The 27,057-nt window shown below is 46.4% G+C and overlaps 1 protein-coding gene across 6 annotated transcripts in view; it reads left to right on the forward strand.

Annotated features, from left to right (window-relative positions):
- The window catches only part of lhfpl2a (LHFPL tetraspan subfamily member 2a), a 65,111-nt gene that overhangs the window by 23,917 nt on the left and 14,137 nt on the right, over positions 1 to 27,057 (forward strand). For 3 of the 6 annotated variants that reach the window (XM_036977067.1, XM_036977066.1, XM_036977065.1), the window contains 2 exons: positions 3,400 to 3,479; positions 25,498 to 26,445. In XM_036977067.1, coding sequence (XP_036832962.1) covers positions 26,025 to 26,445 — 421 coding nt within the window. In that variant the 5' untranslated portion in view covers positions 3,400 to 3,479; positions 25,498 to 26,024. Of the gene's footprint in view, positions 1 to 3,399; positions 3,480 to 16,777; positions 16,875 to 25,497; positions 26,446 to 27,057 lie in introns of those variants that run through there. The other 3 variants (XM_021602139.2, XM_021602138.2, XM_036977068.1) reach the window with 3 other exon arrangements.

The following is a 27,057-nucleotide window of genomic DNA, read 5'->3' on the forward strand; positions in this document are numbered from 1 at the left end:
GCAAGTTGCTGCAGGGGGTTCTGAGCTGTTGACCGGGGTAGGGGTAGGGGTAGCCAGGTGTAAATCATGGCTGCCGTAGAAAAATGCTTATTGAAATTAGAGATTATTGTAGATTTATCGGTGGTGACAGTGTTTCCTAGTTGGGAGCTGGGAGGAGGTGCTCTTATTCTCCATGGACTTTAGTGTCCCAAAACCTTTTGGAATTAGTGCTACAGGATGCAAATATCTGTTTGAAAAAGCTAACCTTAGCTTTCCTAACTAACTGAGTATATTGGTTCCTGACTCCCCTGAAAAGTTGCATATCGCGGGGTATATTCGTTCGATGCTAATGCAGAACGCCGGATGTTTTTGTGCTGGTCTAGGGCAGTCAAGTCTGGGGTGAACCAAGGGCTATATCTGTTCTTAGTTCTACTTTTTTTGAATGGGGCATGCTTATTTAAGATGGTGAAGGAAGCACTTTAATAGAGCAACCAGGCATCCTCTACTGACGGGATGAGGTCAATATCCTTCCAGGATACCCGGGCCAGGTCGATTAGAAAGGCCTGCTCACTGAAGTGTTTTATAGGGCGTTTGACAGTGATGATGGGTGGTCTTTAGACCGTGGACCCATTACGCATGCAGGCAATGAGGCAGTGATCGCTGAGATCCTGGTTGAAGACAACAGAAGTGTATTTGAAGGGCAGGTTGGTCAGGATGATATCTAAGAGGGTGCCCATGGTTACGGATTTGGGGTTGTACCTGGTCAGTTCCTTGATAATTTGTATGAGATTGAGGGCATCAAGCTTAGATTGTAGGATGGCCGGGGTGTTAAGCATGTCCCAGTTTAGGTAACCTAACAGTACAAACTCTGGAGATAGATGGGGGGCAATCAATTCACATATGGTGTCCAAGACACAGCTGGGGGCTGAATGGGGTCTATAACAAGCGGCAATGGTGAGAGACTTGTTTCTGGGAAGGTGGATTTTTTAAAGTAGAAGCTCGAATTGTTTGGGAACAGACCTGGATAGTATTACAGAACTCTGCAGGCTATCTCTGTAGTAGATTGCATCTCTGCCTCCTTTGGCAGTTCAAATCAAATCAAATTTTATTTGTCACATACACATGGTTAGCAGATGTTAATGCGAGTGTAGCGAAATGCTTGTGCTTCTAGTTCCGACAATGCAGTAATAACCAACAAGTGATCTAGCTAACAATTCCAAAACTACTACCTTATAGACACAAGTGTAAGAGGATAAAGAATATGTACATAAAGATATATGAATGAGTGATGGTACAGAGCGGCATAGGCAAGATACAGTAGATGGTATTGAGTGCAGTATATACATATGAGATGAATAATGTAGGGTATGTAAACATTATATTAGGTAGCATTGTTTAAAGTGGCTAGTGATATATTTTACATAATTTCCCATCAATTCCCATTATTAAAGTGGCTGGAGTTGAGTCAGTGTGTTGGCAGCAGCCACTCAATGTTAGTGGTGGCTGTTTAACAGTCTGATGGCCTTGAGATAGAAGCTGTTTTTCAGTCTCTCTGTCCCAGCTTTGATGCACCTGTACTGACCTCGCCTTCTGGATGATAGCGGGGTGAACAGGCAGTGGCTCGGGTGGTTGTTGTCCTTGATGATCTTTATGGCCTTCCTGTGACATTGGGTGGTGTAGGTGTCCTGGAGGGCAGGTAGTTTGCCCCTGGTGATGCGTTGTGCAGATCTCACTACCCTCTGGAGAGCATCTGATCCGATTGTGCATCTGTAGAAGTTTGTGAGTGCTTTTGGTGACAAGCCAAATTTCTTCAGCCTCCTGAGGTTGAAGAGGCGCTGCTGCGCCTTCTTCACGATGCTGTCTGTGTGGGTGGACCAATTCAGTTTGTCTGTGATGTGTACGCCGAGGAACTTAAAACTTACTACCCTCTCCACTACTGTTCCATCAATGTGGATAGGGGGGTGTTCCCTCTGCTGTTTCCTGAAGTCCACAGCCACTGCTAGCAGTTGTCCAGTTCTATCTTGTCAGAAAATGTTATAGTTAGGGATGGAAATTTCAGGATTTTTTGTGGCCTTCCTAAGCCAGGATTCAGGCATGGCTAGGACATCCGGGTTGGCGGTTGTCCTACGGTTACGGTTACAGAAGTCAACAAATGGGAGCGCCTGGGGAATGGGAGTGGTGCAGGGGGCTGCAGGGCATTGAGTGACAATGAGAGAGATTTTGTCTCTAGAGGCACCAGTTAAGCCAGGTGAGGTCACCGCATGTGTGGGGGGTCGAACGAAAGGGCTATTTAAGGCATATTAGGCAGGGCTGGAGGCTCTACAGTCACTAACCAAAACAGCAATAGACAAGGCATATTGACATTAGGGAGAAGCATGTGTAGCCGAGTGATCATAGGGTCCAGTGAGTAGCAATAGATTAATCAGGGAGCCAATTCAGTAGTGCTACTGCGCTAGGCGAGCTGGAGACATGGCGATTCAGACAGCTAACGGGCCGGGGCTAGCAGATGGGCCTCCGTGGACGTCGCAACAGAAGAGCCTGTTGAAACCACCTCAGACAGTTATTTTGGCAGACCAGTCGTGATGGATCGGCGGGTCTTCGTGTCAGTAAAGTAAAGGCCAATTGGCAAACAAGGTATTGTAGCCCAAGAATTGGCTGAATTGGCTAGCTGGGAGATGGGCCTAGCTTGAGACTAGCTCCAGGCTAAATGGTGCTTGCTTCGGGACGGAGACGTTAGCCAGGAGTAGCCACTCAGATAGCATCTAGCTAGCTCCGATGACCCGGTGTAAAGGTTCAGAGCTTGCGGTAGGAATCCGGAGATGTGGTTGAGAAAAAGCAGACCGATATGCTCTGGGATTATATTGCGCTGCGCAGACTGGCAGGAATTGACCGGGCTGAGTTAACGGTGATGACCGCTAGCAGTGGCTAGTTAGCTGGCTAGCTTCTAGTGAGGGTTCCGGTTCTAAAGTATAAAAAATAGCAGATCCGTACCACATTGGGTGAGGCGGGTTGCAGGAGAGTATGTTCAGTCCGTAGATGGAAATTGAGATTAAAAATATATACGAAGAAAACGATGTATATACAGGGGACTGGACGGGACAAAACAAAAACAGATGTCTGACTGCTACGCCATCTTGGATACATGATGCGGAGTGCAGATGTAGATTTTATTAGACAGTACACGCTGTTGAACAGTTTCCCTATCTCTCCAGGTGACATGGCTCCCTCTTGGGTGGAAAATACCATAACATTTTGTCTGGGAGCCAAAACTGACAGAGCTCCTGGCTGGTTAACCAGTGGTCTCTCTGGAGATGCGGTGGTTTTATGATTTAAGCAGGTTGTTCACTTGGTGTGTGTGTGTGTGCATGTATGTGTTTGTGTGTTATTCTCTATAATGCATCATCTCTGTTCCTTTTACAGATCCTGAAGAGAAGACTTGTGTAACCAGGCCTGAAGGGGACCGTTTGTCTCGGACTCTTCTTCAAGAATCCACACAAAAGGTTAGTACATTCAGCATACACAGCATGGTCAAAAATATGCAGAACAGTAGATGTGAAAGAATTCTGAATCTGATTCCGATTCCAAAATAGATTTATTGACCTCATGACTTCATAGTTACAAGTGTAGAGAGGAGTATGCAGGAGGTAGTTGCAGGTTTAGAACTACTGAGTTTCTTAAAGCACTATATACAGTGGGGCAAAAAAGTATTTAGTCAGCCACCAATTGTGAAAGTTCTCCCACTTAAAAAGATAAGAGAGGCCTGTAATTTTCATCATAGGTACACTTCAACTATGACAGACAAAATGAGGAAAAAAAATCCAGAAAATCACATTGTAGGATTTTTTTAATGAATTTATTTGCAAATTATGGTGGAAAATAAGTATTTGGTCACCTACAAACAAGCAAGATTTCTGGGTCTCACAGACCTGTAACTTCTTCTTTAAGAGGCTCCTCTGTCCTCCACTTGTTACCTGTATTAATGGCACCTGTTTGAACTTGTTATCAGTATAAAAGACACCTGTCCACAACCTCAAACAGTCACACTCCAAACTCCACTATGGCCAAGACCAAGCTGTCAAAGGACACCAGAAACAAAATTGTAGACCTGCACCAGGCTGGGAAGACTGAATCTGCAATAGGTAAGCAGCTTGGTTTGAAGAAATCAACTGTGGGAGCAATTATTAGGAAATGGAAGACATTCAAGACCACTGATAATCTCCCTCGATCTGGGGCTCCACGCAAGATCTCACCCCGTGGGGTCAAAATGATCACAAGAACAGTGAGCAAAAATCCCAGAACCACACGGGGGGACCTAGTGAATGACCTGCAGAGCGCTGGGACCAAAGTAACAAAGCCTACCATCAGTAACACACTACGCCGCCAGGGACTCAAATCCTGCAGTGCCAGACGTGTCCCCCTGCTTAAGCCAGTGCATGTCCAGGCCCGTCTGAAGTTTGCTAGAGAGCATTTGGATGATCCAGAAGAAGATTGGGAGAATGTCATATGGTCAGCTGAAACCAAAATATAACTTTTTGGTAAAAACTCAACTCGTCATGTTTGGAGGACAAAGAATTCTGAGTTGCATCCAAAGCACACCATACCTACTGTGAAGCATGGGGGTGGAAACATCATGCTTTGGGGCTGTTTTCTGCAAAGGGACCAGGACGACTGATCCGTGTAAAAGAAAGAATGAATGGGGCCATGTATGGGATTTTGAGTGAAAACCTCCTTCCATCAGCAAGGGCATTGAAGATGAAACGTGGCTGGGTCTTTCAGCATGACAATGATCCCAAACACACCGCCCGGGCAACGAAGGAGTGGCTTCGTAAGAAGCATTTCAAGGTCCTGGAGTGGCCTAGCCAGTCTCCAGATCTCAACCCCATTGAAAATCTTTGGAGGGACTTGAAAGTCTGTGTTGCCCAGCAACAGCCCCAAAACATCACTGCTCTAGAGGAGATCTGCATGGAGGAATGGGCCAAAATACCAGCAACAGTGTGTGAAAACCTTGTGAAGACTTACAGAAAACGTTTGACCTCTGTCATTGCCAACAAAGGGTATATAACAAAGTATTGAGATAAACTTTTGTTTTTGACCAAAAACTTATTTTCCACCATAATTTGCAAATCAATTCATTAAAAATCCTACAATGTGATTTTCTGGGAAAAAAATTCTAATTTTGTCTGTCATAGTTGAAGTGTACCTGTGATTAAAATTACAGGCCTCGCTCATCTTTTTAAGTGGGAGAACTTGCACAATTGGTGGCTGACTAAATATTTTTTTCCCCCACTGTATATATAGGACTGCGCAAAAGTTTTAGGCAGGTGTGAAAAAATGCTGTAAAGTACGAATGCTTTCAAAAATAGACATGTTAATAGATTATATTTATCAATTAACTGAATGCAAAGTGAGTGAACAGAAGAAAAATCGAAATAAAATCCATATGGGACGCTAGCTGGCCGACATCTGGTGAAATTGAAGAGCGCCAAATTCAAAATACAGAAATACTCATAATAAACACTCATAAAATAACAAGTGTTATACATCGGTTTACAGATGAACTTCTTGTTAATCCAGCTGCTCTGTCAGATTTCAAAAAGGCTTTACAGCGAAAGCATACCATGCAATTATCTGAGGACAGCGCCACGCTTACAAAAACATACAAACATTTTCCAGCCAAGTAGATTAAGATCGGCCTGTCGCTTCCTCGCCTGATTCTCCTACTGGGACAGGTGTCCCCGCAATAGGAGCAGAGACCCTGTTGACCTGCGGTGTTGACCTTCCTCTTGAGGAAGGTGCATCGTGCCCACCTCCATGGGCTCAGTCTCACTGGAGGTTTCTGGGAGAGACCCGAACCCCCGGGATGGGCGACGACAGGCACGCAGGAAATTATCCAGGCAGATAGCCATGGCGATGAGCTGGTCCAGCGTGAGTTCTGGACGTCCGCCTGTAGTCCACTCCGGAAAACCATCAACAGGGCCTGGTTGTTCCAGCCTGTGGACACAGCCACCGTCTGAAAATCCAGAGCGTACTCAGACGCTGTCCTGGACCCCTGGTGTAGACGGAGGAGATGCTATCCTCCCTCTCGGCCCTCTATAGGGTAGTAGAAAACGGCACGGAAGAGTTGGGTGAAGCGCTCATAGGACTGCACTTCTGGACCTTCCCTCTCCCAGACGGCGTGCGCCCACTCCAGAGCCCAGCCTGCCAGCACCGAGATCACCAAGGCCACCTTGTTCCTCTCGGAGGCCGGCCCGGAATGACGGGCAAGGTGGAGGTCACACTGCAGGAGAAACCCCCTACAGTGAGCTGGGGTCCCGTCTAACCGCTCCGGAAGGGGCAGGTGAATGTTTCTGATCTGACCAGGTGATGTAGATGGTAGTGGGGTGGCTGGAACGACCGCGGGGAGCTGGGAAGGTGATGGTGTAGCCTGCAGCTGGCGTACGGTCCCGAGCACCTCATCCTTGGCTAACCCGAGGTGCTCCAGGCACGAGTCGTGGTGGAGCTTCACTCCTATAGCAGAAAGGTCGGGATGTCCTGCTGCTTCCTGTTCTCTAGGGTCGGTCATTGTGTGTAGAGAGGAGTAGGAAAGAGGCAGTCACAGGTTTAGAACTATTGAGTTTATTCTAGCACTATATATATAAAAGCGGGACGAAACCCAAAGTGCAAAATAATAAAGTACTCAGGAAATAGTAGGAGAGATTCCTCTTAGGAAAATGTGTGACATTCATTCTACAACTTAACTTGCATAACCTGCCACATGCTGCTTTTCCATGTTATTTAGAACAAATCAGATTAGGAGAAATAATAATACCTGACACTGTAGCTAACCTTGTCCTCTCAAACAAAGAGATTCATAGTTTCCTGTCTATGTTGGGTTCCTGGCACCTGTCTTGACCTGGTGCAATGACAGTCTTGTCCCCAAGGTCCTATTGTTCTACTGTAAGCAGGTGTCAGCTGATATGACACACTGGATTTTGAAACCAAGTTGTCTGAGTGCCACAAGACTGTGTTAGCCTCTGAGCTAAACCTGAGGAGGCATTAGTTTGGGGGTCTTCAGGTCTAAGGTAAGGTTACTCACCATGTAAGCGTTACATATGCTAGGGGCTCATAACCCCAGTACCCAGGCCAAAACTAGTGTAGTGCATGGTAAATTGTTTACACCCCTTTTTTTATTTTGCTAAAGCATTTACACACCTATGCCGAAATACTCATTGAAAGTATAGGAAACCTTACTTTATTCACTGTGAATGGCAATCAGGGTTTACCCACCTATTTTTTTACCACTACATCACTGGCCAAAACATATTGTAGCCTAATGTACTCCAGCCGTTGGGGAGTATATAAGTTCATGGGCTGTTTTCATTGTCTCCCCCCCCCTGACATGAAGGATCAGTCCAGTCTATTTATTAAGTGGAACTGGCAGGATTGGGGGGGGCAATGTTTTTCCAATATGGAGGAAAAACCATGGGGTAAGTGATACTGCTCTAGCCTGCATGGCTGGACCACCTGGGTAGGTCGTCTAAAAAGGGGAAAACCTCTGAAACAATAAGCACAATAATCACCGTTGACTGTCACTGGCCTGGGCAGAGAGGACAGAGGAGAGAAGAGGATAGGGAGGTTTCAGAGGGTGTCAGGGGTTCACTTCCTGTTATCTGGAGCCTGTTTCGGTGCTGACTTCCTATCTCTCTGCGTACAGGATCGGAGATACAGCCTGTAGGTTTCTATAGGGGTGGAATGTTATCTTTTTAGTCTTAGTTATTATCTGGGTGATTTTTTTGCAATGACATCGATGTGGGTTCTTCAGTGGTTCACCCCAGGAGCACCACAGAAACGGTTTTTATGTATTTGGTGTATGTGTGTGCTAGTGCATGTTTTTATGTACCGTGGCATCTTCCAAAGAGGTAAGTAGGTATGAGTACCTCTCACTGGTGGATCATTCATGTGTACAGTAGGAGAGGAGTAGGTAGAGGCCTCCCGAGTGGTGCAGTGGTCACAGTGCTTGAGGCGTCACTACAGACCCGGGTTTGATCCCAGGCTGTGTCACAACCAGATGTTACCGGGAGTCCCATAGTGCGACGCACAATTGGCCCAGCGCTGTCCGGGTTAGGGGAGGGTTTGGCCCGGGGGACTTTACTTGGCTCATCGCACTCTAGCGACTCCTTGTGGAGGGCTGGGCATCTGCAGGCTGACTTTGTTCGTCAGTTGAACGGTGTTTCCTCCGACATTGGTTTTTCTGGCTTCCGGGTGTTAAGAAGTTCAGTTTGGCAAGTCGTGTTTCGGAGGACGCATGACTCAACCTTCGTCTCTCCTGTGCCCGTTGAGGAGTTGCATCAATGAGACAAGAGCTTAATTGGATATGATGAAATTGGGGAGAAAAAGTGGGGTAAAAGACAAAAAACAGAGGAGTAGGTAGAAGTTGATCCTCATGTGTAGTATTAGAGGAGTAGGTAGAAGTTGATCCTCATGTGTAGTATTAGAGGAGTAGGTAGAAGTTGATCCTCATGTGCAGTATTAGAGGAGTAGGTAGAAGTTGATCCTCATGTGCAGTATTAGAGGAGTAGGTAGAAGTTGATCCTCATGTGCAGAATTAGAGGAGTAGGTAGAAGTTGATCCTCATGTGCAGTATTAGAGGAGTAGGTAGAAGTTGATCCTCATGTGCAGTATTAGAGGAGTAGGTAGAAGTTGATCCTCATGTGCAGTATTAGAGGTCACAATGGAGAGGACATTTAAAAAAAAAAACTGCTTTGCTTTATTTTGGCCAGGTCGCAGTTGTAAATGAGAACTTGTTCTCAACTAGCCTACCTGGTAAAATAAAGGTAAAAAATATATATATATATATATATATATATATTTTTTTTACCTTTATTTTACCAGGTAGGCTAGTTGAGAACAAGTTCTCATTTACAACTGCGACCTGGCCAAAATAAAGCAAAGCAGTTAACACATACAACAACACAGAGTTACACATGAAATAAACAAACATACAGTCAATAATACAGTAGAAAAAGTCTATATACAGTGTGTGCAAATGAGGTAGGATAAGGGAGGTAAGGCAATAAATAGGCCATGGCGGCGAAGTAATTACAATATACCAATTAAACACTGGAGTGATAGATGTGCAGAAGATGAATGTGCAAGTAGAGATACTGGGATGCAAGATAAGGAGCAAGATAAATAAATAAATACAGTATGGGGATGAGGTAGTTGGATGAGCTATTTACAGATAGGCTATGTACAGGTGCAGTGATCTGTGAGCTGCTCTGACAGCTGGTGCTTAAAGCTAGTGAGGGAGATATGAGTCTCAAGCTTCAGTGATTTTTGCAGTTCGTTCCAGTCATTGGCAGCAGAGAACTGTAATGAAAGGCGGCCAAACGAGGAATTGGCTTTGGGGGTGACCAGTGAAATATACCTGCTGGAGCGAGTGCTATGGGTGTGTGTTGCTATGGTGACCAGTGAGCTGAGATAAGGCGGTGCTTTACCTAGCAGAGACTTGTAGATGACCTGGAGCCAGTGGGTTTGGCAACAAGTATGAAGTGAGGATCAGCCAACGAGAGCATACAGGTCGCAGTGGTGGGTAGTATATGGGGCTTTGGTGACAAAACGGATGGCACTGTGATAGACTGCATCCAATTTGTTGAGTAGAGTGTTGGAGGCTATTTTGTAAATGACATATTGCCGAAGTCGAGGATCGGTAGGATAGTCAGTTTTACGAGGGTATGTTTGGCAGCATGAGTGAAGGATGCTTTGTATGCGAAATAGGAAGCCGATTCTAGATGTAATTTTGAATTGGAGATGCTTAATGTGAGTCTGGAAGGAGAGTTGCAGTCTAGCCAGACACCTAGGTATTTATAGTTGTCCACATATTCTAAGTCAGAACCGTCCAGAGTAGTGATGCTTTGGTGTAGTGTAACATGGATGGGACAGATGGGTGTGCATGTGTCAGACACTAGAATGAGAGCAGTAGAAGTATTTGCCCGAGGGTGTGACTGTAACACTGTCTCCAGGTGAAAACCCTGTCACATCTAAGTTACCCCCGAAACCAGCCAGACAATACCTACACACGTCTACATCTTTCACTTTCTCAGCTTCTCTTTCTCTCCTCAGTTCCACTTTTCTTTCTACCTCCCTCCTCATCTTTCTACAGCTTTACCCCCCCTCCTTTAATGTGTTTAGCTGTGAGCGGGAAGGGTTGCTGGGATCAGAGGTGATATCACTTGATACTCTAATTACTCTAGGAAAGCTGAGATTCTTAGCCAGTGTACTCCCCCATACCTCTGCGGACCAGGGAGTGCTTACTGTTGATTGGAACAGAGTATAAGGTTTTCCTGGGAGTACACATACGCACATCCCAAGTCCGACCTGAGGGCCTTCGGGGTAAAGCATCCAGCCAGATTTCCAGCTAGCAGGAAGTCCATAGTGTTCTGTACTGGGGAGCTCAGTGGGAGAGTTGGTTACCCTCAGGCCAGTTTGTTTGGATTAAACTGCTGTCACCTCCTGGTCAGGACACAACCCCTCCAGAACAATATTAATCTACCCTGACTCCCTGTAGGGAAAACAGGCCTTCACAGAGGGTTTGGACTTTCCTTTCCCCATTCCATTCTGCGGTCATGTGAAGGGCTAAGGTGGGGCTGGAAATGGTTAAGTATAATGGGAACAGTGTTAAGGCCTACAGAGCCTGTTGGTCAGTGGGAAATGGGGTTTTAAGACCTTACCAAAAAGCAGTGTTTTGATTGTCAGTGTCCGGGTGTTGAATAGGTTCCTGATCTCTACTGGTCTTTGTGAGAGCTGCTGTATACTGCGGAGGGTGTTATCTGGGTTTGTTTGGTTGCTTTTCTCCACCTCTTTAGAGTGTGTGTGTGTGTGTGTGTGTGTGTGTGTGTCCTATAATCCTCTCCAATGAGAATCAGTATCACCTTCACCAAGTATATTTACACATACTCAGAATTGTATGTAACACTCTCACCAGGCTTGAATTTGACTCTCACGATATTACCTTACTTTGAACATCGGAACAGCATGGGATATTAGGTGAGAAGGACATCTCCAATGAGAATCTATTGTAAACTCGCTAGGGTGATGACAACTAGGCGATTCACTTCAGATAGAATGATTATGGATTTTTTTATTTTGTAAGGATATGCTTTCCCATGCATTCAATTAAACAGTAAATGACTCCACCAATGCAGCAGACATAAGGTTCAAGATGTATATTATCACATTTTCAATGTACCAAATCAAAAGAAATGAAAGTTATAAACCCCAATGATTTTTCACAACCCATATTCAAATGACTTGCAGACTTGGTTAAACCCATTGGCGGGCATCGGAGCTAAAGCATTTACACACCTATGCCGAAATATTCATTGAAAGTATAGGAAACTTTACTTTATTCACTGTGAATGGCGATCAGGGTTTACCCACCTATTTTTTTACCACTACATCACTGGCCAAAACATATTGTAGCCTAATGTACTCCAGCCGTTGGGGAGAATATAAGTTCATGGGCTGTTTTCATTGTCTCTCCCACCCCATGGCTGGTTGGTGAGGACCACAGCATAGTCCTTTAGTCTCTATGGGCCAGATGGCTGGTTGGTGAGGACCACAGCATAGTCCTTTAGTCTCTATGGGCCAGATGGCTGGTTGGTGAGGACCACAGCATAGTCCTTTAGTCTCTATGGGCCAGATGGCTGGTTAGTGAGGACCACAGCCCGGGGGAAGAAACTGTTCAGGTAGCGGGAGGTTTTGGTCATGAGTGAATTTCTGGAGGTGGGGACCGGGTGGGAGGGGTTGGCGATGATCTTTCCTGCATGCTTCCTTGCCCTGGAGTTGTGCAGGACCTCGATGGTGACCTCTGTGATGTTGTCCTCCAACTTGAGGTTGTGGGAGATGATGGTCCACAGGAATTTGAAGGATTCAGCCGTGCTAACAGTTGAGCCATTAATCTCCAGGGGGAGAGATGGTGGGAGGAGTTTTCTGAAGTCAACCACCATCTCCATGGTTTTGTCTGTGTTGAGTTCCAGGTTATTGCGACTGCACCAGGCCACCAGCCGGTCGATCTCTCCACGGTACATTGACTCATCGCCGTCGGTGATGAGACCGACCAGAGTGGTGTCATCTGCAAACTTGAGTAGTTTGACAGATGCAATATTGGAGGTGTTGTCATTGGTGTAGAGTGAGTGAGTAGAGGTGAGAGCATGCATCCTTGCAGCGCTCCGGTGCTGAGGGATAAAGAGTCCGAAAGGTGTTTTCCCAGCTTCACGTGTTGCGTCCTGTTGGTCAGGAAGTCAGTGATCCACTGACAGATGGAGCTGGACATGTTCAGCTGGGAGAGTTTATCATGTAGTAGTTCTGGGATGAGGGTATTGAACGCAGAGCTAAAGTCCACAAACAATATTTATTTTGGTTATCGAGGTGGCGACGTAGTGTAAGTAAGCCCGTGTTTACAGCGCTCCGCTCCCCCTCCATCGAGACAGTATCCCTGCACATTGTAAATATGGTACTGGAACTGACCCTGTATATAGTGTACTTTATCATGCTCTTATTTCTAGATCTTGTGTGTTTTTGTTCTACCTTGTTATTTTTAATACTACATTGCTATTGATTACTGCATTGTTGGGGTTAGAGCTTGCAGGAAAAGCATTTCACTGTACTGATGCATGTGACATTAAAACTTGAAACTTGTTGGTTGGCCACACACTTTGACAATGGCAGACTCCGATATGTCAGATGGTCTTTGTTTTCCAACAGACTCTTAACCTCCGAGGCGCTGGGCTCGACAGGCTGGCAGTGTTACTGTCAATATAAGAAGACACACACACACCCGGACCACCCTCCAAGTCTCTTTTCTGTACTAGGTTTGAGTATTGAGGCCTGGCACCCTTGCCCTCATACAATTCAAACACATATACACACGAGGGAGGAAAGAGGGGGAGGAAGAGAAAAGGAAAGGTGTTGAGACCTCTGTGACGGGTGGATCCCACCGCTGCCCGTCAGCTGAGAAAACACCTGGGCGAGTTGAGCTCCCCATCGCTTTCTCTCCCTCTTTCCTCCTCTCTTTCTTCTGTTTCCCACGGTCTGAAGCAGCACAGAGACTGTGTTTACGACTCCTCAGACCTTAGTACATTAACAGATACACCCATGACACTGTTTCTGCTCCTAACAGTGCTAGAGAGTCACTACACTCAGCCCAGGACACCTAACTATCTTAGGTGCTGAAGTTGAAGTATTGCTTTTGCCTGTTTAGTTTGCATTGTGAGTCCAGCAGTTTTAAATTCCAACAGGAATGAGAGGCCTATTAGGTGTACTGAAGACAAGGAACCTAAGAGGTACTGAACGGATGGACAGATGGATAGATGGATGGTTTATTTTTCAGGGGAAGTTTGTTTTGTCCTTCCGATGGCTTTTCGAGGTTGTCGTTATGTAATGCTGGAATGTGTACTAGTGAAGGAATCATTCAGGTAATCCTAAGCTTTATTGCAGACGTGCTCTGTAGGATAACATTCAGTTATCTAACTTCTACATAAGCTCCTCTCGCTGTCCCTTCTTCATGACTGAAAGACCGTTCCAGATATTTACTGTTCTAGGCCTTTTTCTATCAGTGTTGCACTAGCAAATGGCTTTGACAATGAAAAGACTCTAATCTGTCTTTTAGTTATCAACATTCTCAGCTTAATTGAGCAAACAATAGTAGGCATATAGCCTATCTTATTGGCGCCAGCGGAGAGCATTGGCCATATCTCCGGTGAGTGCACACTGCACATATTCACTCTTTATTATTATTGGGTCAGTGCCACTTAAAAGTTTGTTTTTGGACAGTAATTTCCTCCCCCAGTTTAGATGGATGTCACATTATATTGGTGTCTCCCCTTCTCATAGGCCTGTTATATGGACAAAGTCGTTTTTATTGATCTTTTTGTCAGTATCAGCAGAGTAGGCTTCCCTGTAATTTTTCATATTAAAAAAGATTCTGCTGTCTCCAGTCATATAAAGTGGAGTAGAAATGCATGAAATGTGTTTTTCCAACCAAAGAAAGAAGAAGCCTATCTGATATAGCCCATAGTCTAGGCCTCTATCCATGCATTGAACAGTCTTTTTGGAGAATAGGGATTGAGTTACATTATTAGCCTAATGACTATCCAATCTACTCATCACATAAGGAATAGTATGCCGTCTTACATAAGTCTGAAAATGTGATGATGCATGGAATGCTTTATTATAAAGGTGCATTTTTCTGGTGAAAATGAGCTTCCCCAAACTTGAAATTGACACGCTGCCTATGCTTGGGCTAGAGATATTGCTTTTTGTTACTCATCTTGTTGGCTGAGGAAAAGTACAAATGGACAGTTAGTGCGTAGTAAGGACACACGTCATTGCATCCTCGACTTGCATGTTCTGTTAAGATGAATTGCCATCATCTAAATGTGATTTATGTCATTCTGAGCAACGTGAATGGACACCCTTATAAGGTTATACACTAAATGCATATGGGTCCGCAAATTTCTCAAATGTCCGGTAGATTAAAAAGCTGCTGGTCAAATGTCCGGCGCCACAATTTCATAACGGAAACCCTGCCCCAGAGCATCTTTAATGTGTGTGTGTGTGTGTGTGTATGTGTGTGTGTATGTGTGTGTGTGTGTGTGTGTGTGTGTGTGTGTGTGTGTGTGTGTGTGTGTGTGTGTGTGTGTGTGTGTGTGTGTGTGTGTGTGTGTGTGTGTGTGTGTGTGTATGCGTGTACATCTTTACCATATTACTCCTCCATCTGTGTGTGGACTCAGACATGCAGGCGTGGCCTTGGAATGGCCAGATGGCCATTTGCTCTCTCCCAAGAGTATGATCCGTGTGTGTGTGTGTGTGTAATCGTCGAGGTCTGGTTGCATGTAGAGGATGCCAGTGGATCCATTTATCATTGTACAGTATATTTGGCTACTTTGGGCCCGAATAATTCTCAACTGCTAACAGACAGTACTGTATACTATCCTGAATAGGCTGCTTCTATTGGAGATATCAACACTCAGTCCAGACCTCAGTGTTGTGGCCCCCCAGGAGCACCAGTGTAATAGAATAGTCTCAGAGTAGAGTTGGTTGTCATTAGTATTTCTTTTCCTGACTGGAAACTCCATAGACTCCATATCAGAGTCTTTCCATCTTCTTTCCATCTGCCCATCTTTCCAGATTCTTTCCGTGTGTCTGTCCATCAGTTTCCACTGGGATTTTATGGGGGGGGGGGGAACTCTGGATAACCTCATCACGCTGGCTGGACATACACATACATGCACGCACATACATACACACACGCACATACACACACATACTCGCACATATACACACACACACACAGGCACTACACTGATCTAAAACACATGTGGACGGGTATAAACTGCATGGAGTCATATGTGAAGCACGTCTGGAGATCTGGCGTGTCGGGGGGTCCAAGGAGAGGGTTGGGAAATCCGGGTCTACATTGACTGCTTCCTTTCTTTGTCTCACTATATTGCTATATAGTTATTCCAGGGAGCAAAGTCAGCAAACTGCATTGATCTGGTCAGCCTGTTGTCTAGCAACCTGTTTTCTCTTTTTTTCTTTATCTTTCCTAAGAGCTCATCCCTTCTCTCCTGGTCTGCATAGATCTATGTGATACTATTGATTGGTCTGTGTCAGGAAAGACAAACGACCCGCCCTCTGTGTGTGTGTGTGTGTGTGTGTGTGTGTGTGTGTGTGTGTGTGTGTGTGTGTGTGTGTGTGTGTGTGTGTGTGTGTGATGGACATTTTAACGTCAACAAGCTAAAATAAAACGAGCAGAGGGGGAAGTTGAAGAGGCTTTTAGAATGAGCTCTTTTCTGCTGAGAGCAGCAAGACAAGCAGATCATCATCAGTGTGCTACTTTAGACTGAGACCATGCTGCATGGCCTTTAAAACAGACCTTTCACCTTTCTAACACACACACAGTAGATATAGGTCTGTAGTATTTATAGAGGCAGGGTAAAAGAGGGGTCTATATTGGGCTGGAGATGAAAGCAGATGGATTATAGTAGCAGACATTGTGAACTGTTCTGTGGCTCTGCTATCTCAAGTGGATCAATGCATGGTTTCTCTAACACCCTTCTCTGCTCCACTCTGAAAGAAGCTCTTATCCATCATTTTTTTCATGTGTTGGATAAAAAATCTCCAGAAGCTTCAGGTGGATCAGAAGAACCGCTGACCTAACCCCAACCATAGGAAGGACGCCCCTATTAAACTGGCCAATAGGAAAGGCTTTGGTCGTGTGTGTCTGGGTTCTCATATGGATCTAATTTCTTCCACTGTGACAGAAAACAGAGCAGCTTTCACTTTAATGTCCACCCATTGGAACATTAGGCTGGCTGAATGGGGGTTCCCATCACCAACACACAAAACTTTGTCAGTCCATCCACCCTTCAGTCCGGCCGCCCGTCTGCCTGTGAGTCAGTCAGTCCGGGCTGTCATTCAGTCTGTTTCTCTGGCCGAGTTATGTTACTGGAGGCCATAAGGTGATGTAACCTGGGATTGTCCAGGGCCGTTTATTGCTTTTTAGCAGCAGCAGCTTGGCTAGCAGTCTGTGCATGTGTATGAGAGAGAGCACACACACACACACACACACACACCACAGAGGGTGGCCCTGTGCAGCTGGCTGCAGCGTTTGTTGTTTTAACCCAGATTCTGGGCTGAGCTATGGTCACCATGTGCACCCTCTCAGGGGTGTGGCCTCGTCATCTGTCTGGCAAATCACTGCAGGCTGTGAGTCCAGGGGGAGGGGTTAGGGGAAGAGCTACAGACTGGGGTCTCGGTGAGAGTTAGTTAGCGGTTGGGTGTGTGGAGACCAGAGGTAGAACCACCAAGACATACAGCAGAGCTGCATTGAAGGAAGAGAATATGGCCAACAGGTTGGATCATTTTGTTTCTCTTCTTCTCTTTGGTTTTGCGTTAGTTGTGCTACTCTTTCATGACAGAATATAACAACATGACTTGTTGTAAGGTTTACATTGATTCATTTAGCAAGTGAGAGTGCTCAAAGCTCACATTTACCTCTTAGTGTTTAGAAGACAGTTTCAAGTATTACTTTCCCTGATTGGAAATGTTTCCCAGGCCTAACAAAGAGGGTGACTAACGCTAGAGGATGTACATATTATGTTCCTCATATTAATCATAATGTAACTCCAGTGTTGAGCAGGTTACACAGTAGCCCTGGGAAATGATGGCACTCTCACTGTGGAAATGTTGAGCACTACAATCATTTGTCACACAGCACTGACACAACTACAATTGTTAAGAGTCATATTATACTCTTAACAATTAATACCGGACGACAAGGCTGTGTGTGTGTGTTTACTGTGTGTGTGTGTCCTCTGATCTTGTGTTTACTCTTCATCATCCTGACTCTGATGACTCAGTCATACACTAAGTTGTTTTCCAGTTGGTCTGTGGAAGTAGGCCATGGGGATGTTGTTGTGTTATATGTTCATACTTTATGTGTTTGAAGAGGCAACGTGAAGAGTTTCATTCCAAAACACTATATATCCATTTTCAGAAATGTGCTTTTATTGTTTTAAGAAATGATGAAAGAGATTGGTGTATTTTTTCACTATGTAATCATGACATGGGGCTGTTCAATGACAGACATGTACAGTATTTGTTTAAAATCTATCACTTGATGGTTTCATTTCAGGGAGAAAAATAATCATGTCTTTTTGCTAAATGCTACAGCATATCCACCTCACTCTCAGAGAAATAAGTCGTACTGCTAGGTTTTACACAGTCAAATGTAACAAATAACGACATTTTTTCATGAAGAAATATACAAGTGGTACGTTTGTGACATCGATATGATAATTCAATATAGTAATATGAGATCTGTATGTAAAACATGAACTTTTGACATTTGAGTCATTTAGCAGACACTCTTATCCAGAGCGACTTACAGTTAGTACATTCATCTTGAGATAGCTAGGTGGGACAACCACATATCACAGTCAGATGTACAGGATATGAACATTCCAGCGAAACAATGGATGTATAGCATTTCACACAAAAAAAAACACATTTTCAGTCACATCTAAAATCTATGAATATAAAATCCGAGAACAGTAATATTTTACACACACACATGAAGGTACCAATAAGCAATCATTTCTGATGATATAGCGTTTTGGAATTAAACTCTGCATATGTTTCTGAAGTTGCTTTGCCATAAATAGGATAGCAACTGAAAGTGGTTTTCAGGGCAGGTTTCAAAAGTGAAGACTTTGAAAGTTAGTTAGGGGAATGTCTGGAAACGTCCATACATTTGTTCCCCTGCCTGCCCTGAGTGGATGGACAAATGACTTGATTTGGTTCTTCTTAATGAAAACCTGATGTGTAGATCTAACTGTACAGTATAGGCATTCCTCCATAGCCTCAGTGTACATGGGTGTTTGACCTGCAGTTGGCCCCAGTGAGTGGGAGAGAGAGGAAGAGAGAGATTGAGAGACCCGCCACTAACCACCTCGTCTCCGACGTTTACCGTAGCCGTTGTATTTCCATATTTCCTGTCAATGTTAGTGTGCTGAGGGACCTGCCGTTGAGACTGCATATCACTGTGTGACTCAGACATCTTGGTGTACCTTGTAGTGCAGATGAAGTGGAGCAAAGTGTTTGTGAACTAAGGGGGGTGGTAATGTGTACACACACTCGCACACAGACACACCCTAGGGTTTTTAAGTCTATGGTCACTGGTTCACTCTTATTAGTGTGTGTGTGTGTGTGTGTGTGTGTGTGTGTGTGTGTGTGTGTGTGTGTGTGTGTGTGTGTGTGTGTGTGTGTGTGTGTGTGTGTGTGTGTGCGTGCGTGTGTGTGTGTGTGTGTGTGTGTGTGAGATAGACATCATAAATCCAGTCATAGCCTAACACGTTTATGGTCTGGTCTGCTGTGCTTCACAGAGTGCTGGGAAAGTTCTGCTCATGGTAACAAACCACTTGAAGCTCTGCCTGTTTAGTGTTCTATCTCTAGGGGGAATATTGAAGTAGGCCATGTCCTAATATTACCTCAGAACAAAGTATACACAATCTTATCATACACTAGCAAATTTATTGACTGTAAGCAAGTTTTACCTTAGTTACAGATACTCCTCTTGACCAGTCTGTCTCCTTCTCTCTCTCTCTCTCTCTCTCTCTCTCTCTCTCTCTCTCTCTCTCTCTCTCTCTCTCTCTCTCTCTCTCTCTCTCTCTCTCTCTCACTTTCTCTTTCTCTCCAGCAAACACACGCAAACTCTGCAATCAGGCACCCCTGCCTGTTGGGGTCAAAGGCCAAGTGGCCTAAACATAAAAGTGGTCAGTTGACCCGGCTCTGTGCTCCTTCCTCCAGCTGCTTTAGATTGTTTCTGCTTTCCAAGTGTTTTCAATCTCACTCTCACATATATTAGTCTCTGCAACTGACCAGAAAGTGACTCTGAGCCAGAGCTTTTCCTCTAGTGGTGTTTGAACTGGAGTCTGTGAAATATCACTGGTGTCAGAAGACATCTACAAGGATCTACAGAACATCATGGGTGGGTGGGAGTCCCAAAGTTGAAGAAGTTACTTGAAAAGTTGTTCTGCATCAAGACAGTGACTGAGCCATAAGCTTGGCTGTTCTTCAATGGTCCAGTTGACATCTGTGTGTTTAGTTAATACAGATATTTGTGTTTCATAAAAGTTATTCTGATCCTATCCTACACCACAGGGACGGCTGTCTGTGCCTGTTTTTATGACCTCACTAGACTTGGACAAACACGCATTCACACACAATCGCTAGCCGCCCACAGATCTATGTCATTCTGTCTGGTGGAAGGATAGAGAGGGAAAAGAGCGGGGAAAGAGATGGGAAAGAGAGGAAAGAGAGGAGAGGAGAGGGGGAAGAGAGGAGAGTGGGAAGAGGGGAAAGAGAGGAGAGGAGAGGGGGAAGAGGGGAAAGAGAGGAGAGGGGAAAGAGAGGAGAGGGGGAAGAGGGGAAAGAGAGGAGAGGGGGAAGAGAGAAGAGGGGAAAGAGAGGAGTGGGGAAAGAGAGGAGAGAGGAAAGAGAGGAGAGGGGAAAGAGAGGAGAGGGGAAAAGAGGAGAGGGGAAAAGAGGAGAGGGGAAAGAGAGGAGAGGGGAAAGAGAGGAGAGGGGAAAGAGAGGAGAAAGAGAGGAGAGGGGGAAGAGGGGAAAGAGAGGAGAGGGGAAAGAGAGGAGAGGGGAAAGAGAGGAGAGGGGAAAGAGAGAAGAGGGGAAAGAGAGGAGAGGGGAAAGAGAGGAGAGGGGAAAGAGGGGAAAGAGAGGAGAGGGGAAAGAGAGGAGAGGGGGAAGAGGGGAAAGAGAGGAGAGGGGAAAGAGAGGAGAGGGGAAAGAGAGGAGAGGGGGAAGAGAGGAGAGGGGGAAGAGAGGAGAGGGGGAAGAGGGGAAAGAGAGGAGAGGGGAAAGAGGGGGAAAGAGAAGAGAGGGGAAAGAGAGGAGAGGGGGAAGAGAGGAGAGGGGGAAGAGGGGAAAGAGAGGAGAGGGGAAAGAGGGGGAAAGAGAGGAGAGGGGAAAGAGAGGAGAGGGGGAAGAGAGGAGAGGGGGAAGAGGGGAAAGAGAGGAGAGGGGAAAAGAGGAGAGGGGAAAGAGAGGAGAGGGGAAAGAGGGGGAAAGAGAGGAGAGGGGAAAGAGGAGAGGGGGAAGAGGGGAAAGAGAGGAGAGGGGAAAGAGAGGAGAGGGGGAAGAGGGGAAAGAGAGGAGAGGGGAAAAGAGGAGAGGGGAAAGAGAGGAGAGGGGAAAGAGGGGAGAGGGGGTAGAGGGGAAAGAGAGGAGAGGGTGAAGAGGGGAAAAATATGAGAGGGGGAAGAGGGAAAAAGAGAAGAGGGGAAAGAGAGGAGAGGGGGAAGAGGGGAAAGAGAGGAGAGGGGAAAAGAGGAGAGGGGAAAGAGAGGAGAGGGGAAAGAGGGGGAAAGAGAGGAGGGGGAAAGAGGAGAGGGGGAAGAGGGGAAAGAGAGGAGAGGGGAAAGAGAGGATAGGGGGAAGAGGGGAAAGAGAGGAGAGGGGAAAAGAGGAGAGGGGAAAGAGAGGAGAGGGGAAAGAGAGGAGAGGGGGAAGAGGGGAAAGAGAGGAGGGGGGGAAGAGAGGAGAGGGTGAAGAGGGAAAAAGAGGAGAGGGGAAAGAGAGGAGAGGGGGAAGAGGGAAAAAGAGGAGAGGGGGAAGAGGGAAAGAGAGGAGAGGGGAAAGAGAGGAGAGGGGAAAGAGAGGAGAGGGGGAAGAGAGGAGAGGGTGAAGAGGGAAAAAGAGGAGAGGGGAAAGAGGAGAGGGGGAAGAGGGGAAAGAGACGAGAGGGGGAAGAGGGAAGGAGAGGGGGAAGAGGGAAAAAGAGGAGAGGGGAAAGAGAGGAGAGGGGAAAGAGAGGAGAGGGGGAAGAGAGGAGAGGGGAAAGAGGGGAGGGGGAAGAGAGGAGAGGGGAAAGAGGAGAGGGGGAAGAGGGAAAAAGAGGACAGGGGAAAGAGAGGAGAGGGGGAAGAGGGAACAAGGGGAGAGGGGAAAGAGAGGGAATGAAACAAGGGAAGAAAGCTAGGGTTTGTTGATATTTCAACAGGATAACCGAGGTCAAGGTTTCAGTAATGCTGTCACTGTATCATCTCCCTATCACACACACACATACTTAATTAAACACACACATACACACACACACACACACACACACACTGATCCCTCCTAGAAGGGAGTGTGACCTCATAGCAGAGTCAACTTTAACTATTATCCCTCTCCGTGGTGCCCGGGGGCCAAGTGACAGGAACGACCCCCAGGAGGTTCAGATTTTTGGCGGCACAGGTCACCACTGGCCCCCTACTCTACTCCAGGCTGCTCCAGGCGCTCCTCGCTCCTCGCCTAGCTCCCCAGACTGGAAGACTGGCCCCATGTCCCTCTAGCCTAAACTTTCCCATACCACCCCTCCCTCCCAACCAGACTCCACACACTGTCCAGGCTTAGGGATTCCCATGAGCTGGGAAGGGAGGGAGAATAGGAGAAAGGGAGGGTGGTGGTTCAGAGAATAAGTGGAAAAATTGTGTGAGTGTGTGCCCATCTCTCCAGTCACAATGATCCACAATACCAGACACAGTTTTACTATTCACCGCTGTGCTCATGAGTCTGAACTCATGACTGGAAATGTTAGATGGAAAACGCAACACTAGTTCAAGTGAGCCTGCTGAGAAGATGGAACCTGTGTTTCAGCACACTGAGGACTGTGTTTCAGCACACTGAGGACTGTGTTTCAGCACACTGAGGACTGTGTTTCAGCACACTGAGGACTGTGTTTCAGCACACTGAGGACTGTTTTTCAGCACACTGAGGACTGTGTTTCAGCACACTGAGGACTGTTTTTCAGCACACTGAGGACTGTGTTTCAGCACACTGAGGACTGTGTTTCAGCACACTGAGGACTGTGTTTCAGCACACTCAGGACTGTGTTTCAGCACACTCAGGACTGTGTTTCAGCACACTGAGGACTGTGTTTCAGCACACTCAGGACTGTGTTTCAGCACACTCAGGACTGTGTTTCAGCACACTCAGGACTGTGTTTCATCACACTCAGGACTGTGTTTCAGCACACTCAGGACTGTGTTTCAGCACACTCAGGACTGTGTTTCATCACACTCAGGACTGTGTTTCAGCACACTCAGGACTGTGTTTCAGCACACTCAGGACTGTGTTTCAGCACACTCAGGACTGTGTTTCAGCACACTCAGGATTGTTTCAGCACACTGAGGACTGTGTTTCAGCACACTCAGGACTGTGTTTCAGCACACTCAGGACTGTGTTTCAGCACACTGAGGACTGTGTTTCAGCACACTGAGGACTGTGTTTCAGCACACTCAGGACTGTGTTTCAGCACACTGAGGACTGTGTTTCAGCACACTGAGGACTGTGTTTCAGAACACTCAGGACTGTGTTTCAGCACACTCAGGACTGTGTTTCAGCACACAGGACTATTTCAGCACACTGAGGACTGTGTTTCAGCACACTCAGGACTGTGTTTCAGCACACTGAGGACTGTGTTTCAGCACACTCAGGACTGTGTTTCAGCACACTGAGGACTGTGTTTCAGCACACTGAGGACTGTGTTTCAGCACACTGAGGACTGTGTTTCAGCACACTCAGGACTGTGTTTCAGCACACTCAGGACTGTGTTTCAGCACACTCAGGACTGTGTTTCAGCACACTCAGGACTGTGTTTCAGCACACTCAGGACTGTGTTTCAGCACACTGAGGACTGTGTTTCAGCACACTGAGGACTGTGTTTCAGCACACTGAGGACTGTGTTTACGACTCCAAGATACAGGATCCAGATAGATCATTTTAATACAGAAGATTTTACGTCCCTCTAGGTATGTGTGATAGAAAGAACGAGATAGGGAGATGGAAAGAGAGAGATGGAGAAAGGGATAGAGAGAGGGAGGGAATGGTAGAAACATTCCTGTAGACCCAGATACTTCATTCAGATCTAGAGGCCCACTGAGAGACCTCAGCCTGACCTGAGAATGAAGTCATCAACAAGTGACTGCCTAGTCGATGATCTCATCAACCGTCGCCTGGTTATGCTGTTTAATACAGCTTGTGGTTTAAAACCTAGCAGCTTTTACATTGCAGTAATTTACTGCTGCATTAATGTTCTGTAGCAAGATCTCCGTTGCCTTGCCATGTTTTATTACATTAATGCCGTGGTAGAGCGTCTTTGTGCCAAGTTATCAATTAAATTAAATGTGTTTTCAGGTAAACTGAGGGTTAGATAAAGAAGACAAATGTTTGTGAAAGGCCTTTTGAAGTAAAGCCCTTGGGATTGGGTATATGATTTCCTCCTGTAGCTAAAATCTTTTAAAATTGATGTTCTTGCCATGTGTTATCTCTCCGAGCCCTGGCGTTTCACAGTATTTATTGTTTATTAGTTTAGAAGGCCATGTTGTGAAACCAAGCCCTGAGGGTCAGATTTCTGTATTGTCTAGAGATAGTGTGTGGGGTAGCCGAGTTGTGAAATGATGTCATGGGTTGTTATCCCACAGCCTTCTAGTGATAGTGATGATAGTGAATGGTGTGTTGTTAGATGGAGACAGTCAGATCGTCAGAAGGTTATCTATTCAACTCTCCAGCAAGCGACAGACAGTGTTGTTTTGAGATGGATGTGGTTCCCTCTCCCCCAGTACTGATGGTGCTAATGACATGTTCTTGTCACTGGGGTTATCTTTCTTTAGGAGGTATGTTCGTGAAATAGGACAGTAGTGTTCGTGAAATAGCTGTGATGTGATGGTGACACTGGGGTTCTGTGAGTTCTGTAGTGGTGGTGTTTATGAAATAGCAGGGTTATCTCAGCCAGGCTGACCCTAGGTCAGTTATGTGTTAGCAGCCTGGCTGTCCAACCACCACAGAGCTATCAGCCCTACATCAGTGGCGTGGGCTATTTCATCTGAGATTGTTTGTTTTTCCCTCTGTCTGTGTCTGTTTGTCAAAGGATCCCTCATTCCCTCTTTCCACATCTCTTTCCTCTATTCCCTTCATCTCTCCTTCTCCCCTCCACATCCCACCCAGCTTCCTCTGGGACCGACACTACACAGACACCAGTGTTGGACCCAGAGTAACTCCTCACACACAGATGCATGCACACACACACAGACACACACAGACACACACACACACACACACAGTACACACACACACTCCCCTGGGAAGGGGAAAGGGGAGGAGCTGACCCTGTCAGTCAAGGAGCTCTGCAGGGGAAACCAAAACAGAGAGCAGAGCAGAGGAGTCAGGCTCCTCCAGGCTGGCTGACCAGGACTGCCCTCTCTCTCTCTCCCTCCTCTCCCATCCCTCTCTTCCTCTCCAGGCCTGGCTTTATGTAAACAAGAGGTTGTTGGTTCGTTTTAGACAAACCCTCTCCCTGTCTGCAGCCCTGTTGTCATAAGGTTCTCCCTGTCTATACGTTTCATTGACTATTACTCCCATTTACCATGGCTGTGCTATGCCACTTACTGTTAGTGTATGGTTGGTTATTTTAAACTGCTGTGTTGGTCAATGACCAAGTTTCTTTGCTGATTAAAGTTAAATGTTGCCTGAGTTGGGAGGGGAAAACACTGCTTCTGAAACGTTTGATTCCAACACTGCTAATCCGTCTTTCGGATGGGACATTAAATGGGTGTTCTGACTCTCTGTTGTCGCTAAAGATTCCATGGCACTTATTGTAAGAGTAGGGTGTTAACCCCGGTGTCCTGGCTAAATTCCCAATCTGGCCATCATACCATCATCCTTAGCTTCCAATTGGCTCATTCATCCCCCTTCCTCTTCCCTGTAACTATTCCCCAGGTCATTGCTGTAAATGAGAATGTGTTCTCAGTCAACTTACCTGCTAAAATAAGAGTTAAATAAAAAAGAAATACATCATGTAACCGAGCGTTCTACCATGGTCTGCCCTTTCAACTGCCATAAATAATGATCTCACACTCACCTTCTGTTCCCTTCTCCGCCCTCCCTGCTCTCTTTCTCCCCCCTCCCCTCTGTCTCAAGGTGTGTAGTTGGTGAGAAGCCAGCCGGCTGGCCTTGGAGACACTCCTTCACTACGATGTAGAGGCCAGAAGAGCGAGAACGAGAGAGCGAGATAAAGACGAAAGAGAGAGAGAGTGTGTGAACAACAGACACTCCGGCTGGAAGAGAAACTGAAAGCGGGTGAGTAAAACATTGCAGTAGGAATCGGAAAGAAAGATAGGGAGACAAACCAGAAAGAAGGAAGAGGAACAACACCAGGGGGAGATAAGAAAGAGAGATTGAGAGAGAGAGACTTTAGATCATTGACCTCAGACCCTGCCTCCAAACAACCTCTCCCTCCCTCCTTCTCCTCCCTCCTTTCCCTGCACTGGAACTGTTTACCCTCTCTCACACCTCCGTCACAACAGGACCCCATCCTTCACCCTTTCCCCTCTTCCTGAAGAACCGGAGGACTTGAACCTTCACCTTTGACCCCACCTGTGTAACCACTGGGCGGGAAAAGACATCACCAGGAACACTTCAGAACCACTTCAAACATCATCATCACCATGTGCCACGTGATCGTGACCTGTCGCTCCATGCTGTGGACTCTACTCAGCATCGTGGTCGCCTTCGGAGAGCTCATCGCCTTCATGAGCACCGATTGGCTGGTGGGCTTCCCCCGGACACCGGACGCCGTCTTCGGCCCTCATGGTGCCACAGCGGCTGGCGAGGCCTACCGGCCCACCCTGGGCATCTACGGCCGCTGCATCAAGCTGCCCCACTTGCGGCGCGGTGTGCTGTGTGGGCCGTACGCCGTGCACTTTGGGGAGATCGCCAGCGGGTTCTGGCAGGCGGCGGCCATCTTCCTGGCGGCGGGCATCCTGCTGCTGTGTGCCGTGGCCTTCATCTCTGTCTTCACCATGTGCTTCCAGAGCATCATGAAGAAGAGCATCTTCAACGTGTGTGGACTGCTGCAGGCCATCGCAGGTGAGACTAAGAGAGGGATACACGCACATGTAGACACACACACACACACACACACACACACACACACACACACGTATACACAGCAGAGTTGCACACTTACTTTCACATTGAGTTATTGACATGTAGGTACAGTGCTGACTTTAACTCATGCAGTAAATCCACAGACCCTCTTGTTGTAGTGTTGCTGCTTGCAGTATTGTATTGCCTGTTGATTGGTTGTAGTTTTGTCTGTGCTGTTCAGTAGTTAGATACAGTTGACTGACTGTTAAACCCCTGGAATGGAGAGAGAGAGGAGCTTGTGGAGGGGTGTGTTCTGTCTGAACAGCCAACATTCAACACCATCCAGCTAACCTTTAGTGCTACTGTCCACCTCTTCAGAGTTTAAACATTCACTAACAAGAGCAATCAGACCCCACTGACCACACACGAACACATGCACGTGTACACACACACACACACACATACATACATACACACACACATACATACACACACATACATACACACTCTCTGTGTGTTTGAGGTGAGCATTAACCCTGTTGGTCAAGGGTCAGGGAACCACGGCAGCCTTGTACCTCCCTCTGAGGTCGTTGCCATCAGCAACAAGGGCCC

This window comes from Oncorhynchus mykiss, chromosome 5 (assembly GCF_013265735.2).
Source record: "Oncorhynchus mykiss isolate Arlee chromosome 5, USDA_OmykA_1.1, whole genome shotgun sequence".
NCBI classification, from domain to species: Eukaryota; Metazoa; Chordata; class Actinopteri; order Salmoniformes; family Salmonidae; genus Oncorhynchus; species Oncorhynchus mykiss.